At 36.1% G+C, this 2563-nt stretch overlaps 1 protein-coding gene across 1 annotated transcript; it reads left to right on the forward strand.

Moving 5' to 3' along the window:
- Window positions 1-394: 394 nt before the first annotated feature.
- On the forward strand, window positions 395-2297 carry LOC134806905 (large ribosomal subunit protein eL39). The gene is made up of 3 exons (XM_063780328.1): window positions 395-438; window positions 534-637; window positions 2207-2297. The coding sequence occupies exons 1-3, from the start codon at window positions 436-438 to the stop codon at window positions 2253-2255; spliced, it is 156 nt and encodes a 51-aa protein (XP_063636398.1). The 5' UTR covers window positions 395-435; the 3' UTR covers window positions 2256-2297.
- Window positions 2298-2563: the final 266 nt, after the last annotated feature.

Below are 2563 nucleotides of genomic sequence, written 5' to 3' on the forward strand. Positions count from 1 at the left end.
ATACGATTTAATGGAACGGCAACTACTTGAATATGAATACACGTCAACGTGGGATATAACTGCGAAAATCCATGTTCGCAAATTGCGGGCATCTTTCTCTGTCACTCTTATTACGCCTTCATTGGAGTAAAAGAGAAAGATCCCCGCAGTTTTGGGGTTTACCGCGAACACCGAAATTGGCTAGATTTTCAAATATAGATTCAAAATTAATCTTTTTTTTTGTACTCGTATAATGCAATCGAATTTCGTATAATTGCGGGCACTGGATCGTATTATCAAGATTTATGTACTGGCAGCCCTGCGTATACCACTTCTATACGATCCTACTTTCTATGACTCATTCACATTCACTTCGTTCTCGTTCATTTAATTGCTGTCGACGACTATCGTTATCGTTCACTCATCCATTTTGTTTTGACAGCTGACGGCGTGAAAATGGTTTGTAGATTTGTGAATAAAAATCCTAAAATATTGTGGTAATCCAAGTGTTATCTTATATTATTTTTACCAATTCCATTTCTTTGTTATTTCAGTCGGCTCACAAGACATTTATTATCAAGCGCAAGCTTGCGAAAAAGCTTAAACAAAACAGGCCTATCCCGCAATGGGTAAGAATGCGCACAGGAAACACTATTCGGTAAGTGGAATTGTTTGCTGTGGTAATATTATCCTTTACGAAGTCGTTTTCAATTCGTTTATCATATTTTTACATGTTACCCGTAATGTTTATTCTTTCTTTATCGATTGTATACGATGCCGGGTCACTAGGGACTTCTCGGCTCTGCTCAAGTTGCTCTATCTTGGTTCGTGAGTTTCTATTTAAAACACAGCATCGCGCCCTCATTAAGGTTCCTCAAAGCCTGAATACTGATCTTAAAAAGTATTCATTGTTAATACGACTTAGTGGCAGTGGCAGGGTACACAAGGAAACTGGATCATTGCTAACTTTTAACAGAATTGTTTTCATTAATATTATGAAATTACTCCCCTTAAAGCTATAATATAATTTAGTAGATGTACTAAATTTAGCTCTAAATACTGGCTTTCTTAATGATTATGCTAATTCCTTAGCTAAGAAAATGTATTTGTAAGTTTTTAGAGCAGTAGTTTTTTTTTATTATTCTATAAAACGCCTGATGTTAGATATTTCGGACATAGTCTAAAGTTCCCTACATTAGTATGTTTTAATAGACATTCAATGAAATTATTCTTGATTCTCGGGTATACAATATTAACCGTAAGGTCGGGTGGGGTAAGACGAACATAGTTTCCTTTGCTTGGGGCAAAAGAAATTGTATGAGGAAAGTCCTTCTACATGAGTATTTTTAATGAATTTTATTTATGTAGTATCTCTGTAGAGATGCACCGGATATTCGGTTACTATCCGGCCATTATTTTAACATCCGACCCGGATACCAGATAGTGACCTACTATCCGGCCAGATACCGGATAGTAACATTGCTGGATGAATAAGAAACAGTTACGGTTATAATCATACTCGTATATTATTTTAAAACTCACTATTATATTCAATACAATATTCGACTCACTTCCACGCGCATTCATTTCGAACCTAGAAATGAGTCCGCCCGAACGTTCACTACGAAACAGGTCAAAACCTGCATAATGCACACTTGAAAAACCGAAATTTAGGTATAGTTCCGCCGGCCGAATATTCGGCCGATGGTCAGGCTGAATATCTGGTATCTGGCCAAACAACTATCCGTTGCATCTCTATATCTCTTGTTTATTTTCCCTAGAAGGGTTTCTCTTGGCTCAGTTTCTTTTACCCTACCTGACCTTATAAAATAATGAGATTGCATAGTACACCCAATTCATGTTTTATTTTCTTAAATTTGTACCCATCTTAGACCAATGCAGTATCTCTGGAGCTCCCTGGATCATGCCTGAATGTACCTTGCTGGACATGACCCTGGCCAGTACATAGTACATTTTATTACAAAAAAATTAACATGAGACTAAAACCTCAATGTTCATACCATCCAGAGTACTGGGAACATTCTCTAAGCATGGTGGCATGAAGAGCTTATCTTATTGAACTTACCACTGTTTACTATGGCTGTCAACTCGAAGAGTACAATTTTTTTCTTAGACTTTCTACCTCAACTACAATCACATAGCTCTCTGATATGACACTTTCGTACTTGAAACATTAAATTTGTAACAAGCTTTTTGTATTTGACAGGTACAACGCTAAGAGGCGTCACTGGAGGAGGACGAAGCTGAAGCTGTAAGCTTGTATCACCTGTTAAGCTGAATAAACTCTTCTAAATCCATTTGTTGTTTGATTTATAAAAATTTTGTGTATTCTCATTTGTCTCCGCCCCAAGTGACCACCATGCCTTACATGAGGTGGGACGAGAATGGTTCATATGAATCAGAGTTGGGCAAAAATTAACTTGAATAAGAATAAGAATAAAAATAGAAATTTTATTCTTATTCAAATCGATTTGAATTAGAATAATTCTTGCACTAGTTATTTTAGAATAAAATTAAGGTGAATAAATCATGTGACTTTTATTTTAAATGCGGAATAAAAAAC

The sequence above is a fragment of the Cydia splendana genome, chromosome 3 (assembly GCF_910591565.1).
Source record: "Cydia splendana chromosome 3, ilCydSple1.2, whole genome shotgun sequence".
NCBI lineage: Eukaryota > Metazoa > Arthropoda > Insecta > Lepidoptera > Tortricidae > Cydia > Cydia splendana.

Bases quoted from the DNA above. Each gene is read 5' to 3' on its own strand.
- LOC134806905 (XM_063780328.1), top strand. The intron at 638-2,206 runs GTAAGTGGAATT...TGTATTTGACAG, and splicing joins CGCACAGGAAACACTATTCG to GTACAACGCTAAGAGGCGTC.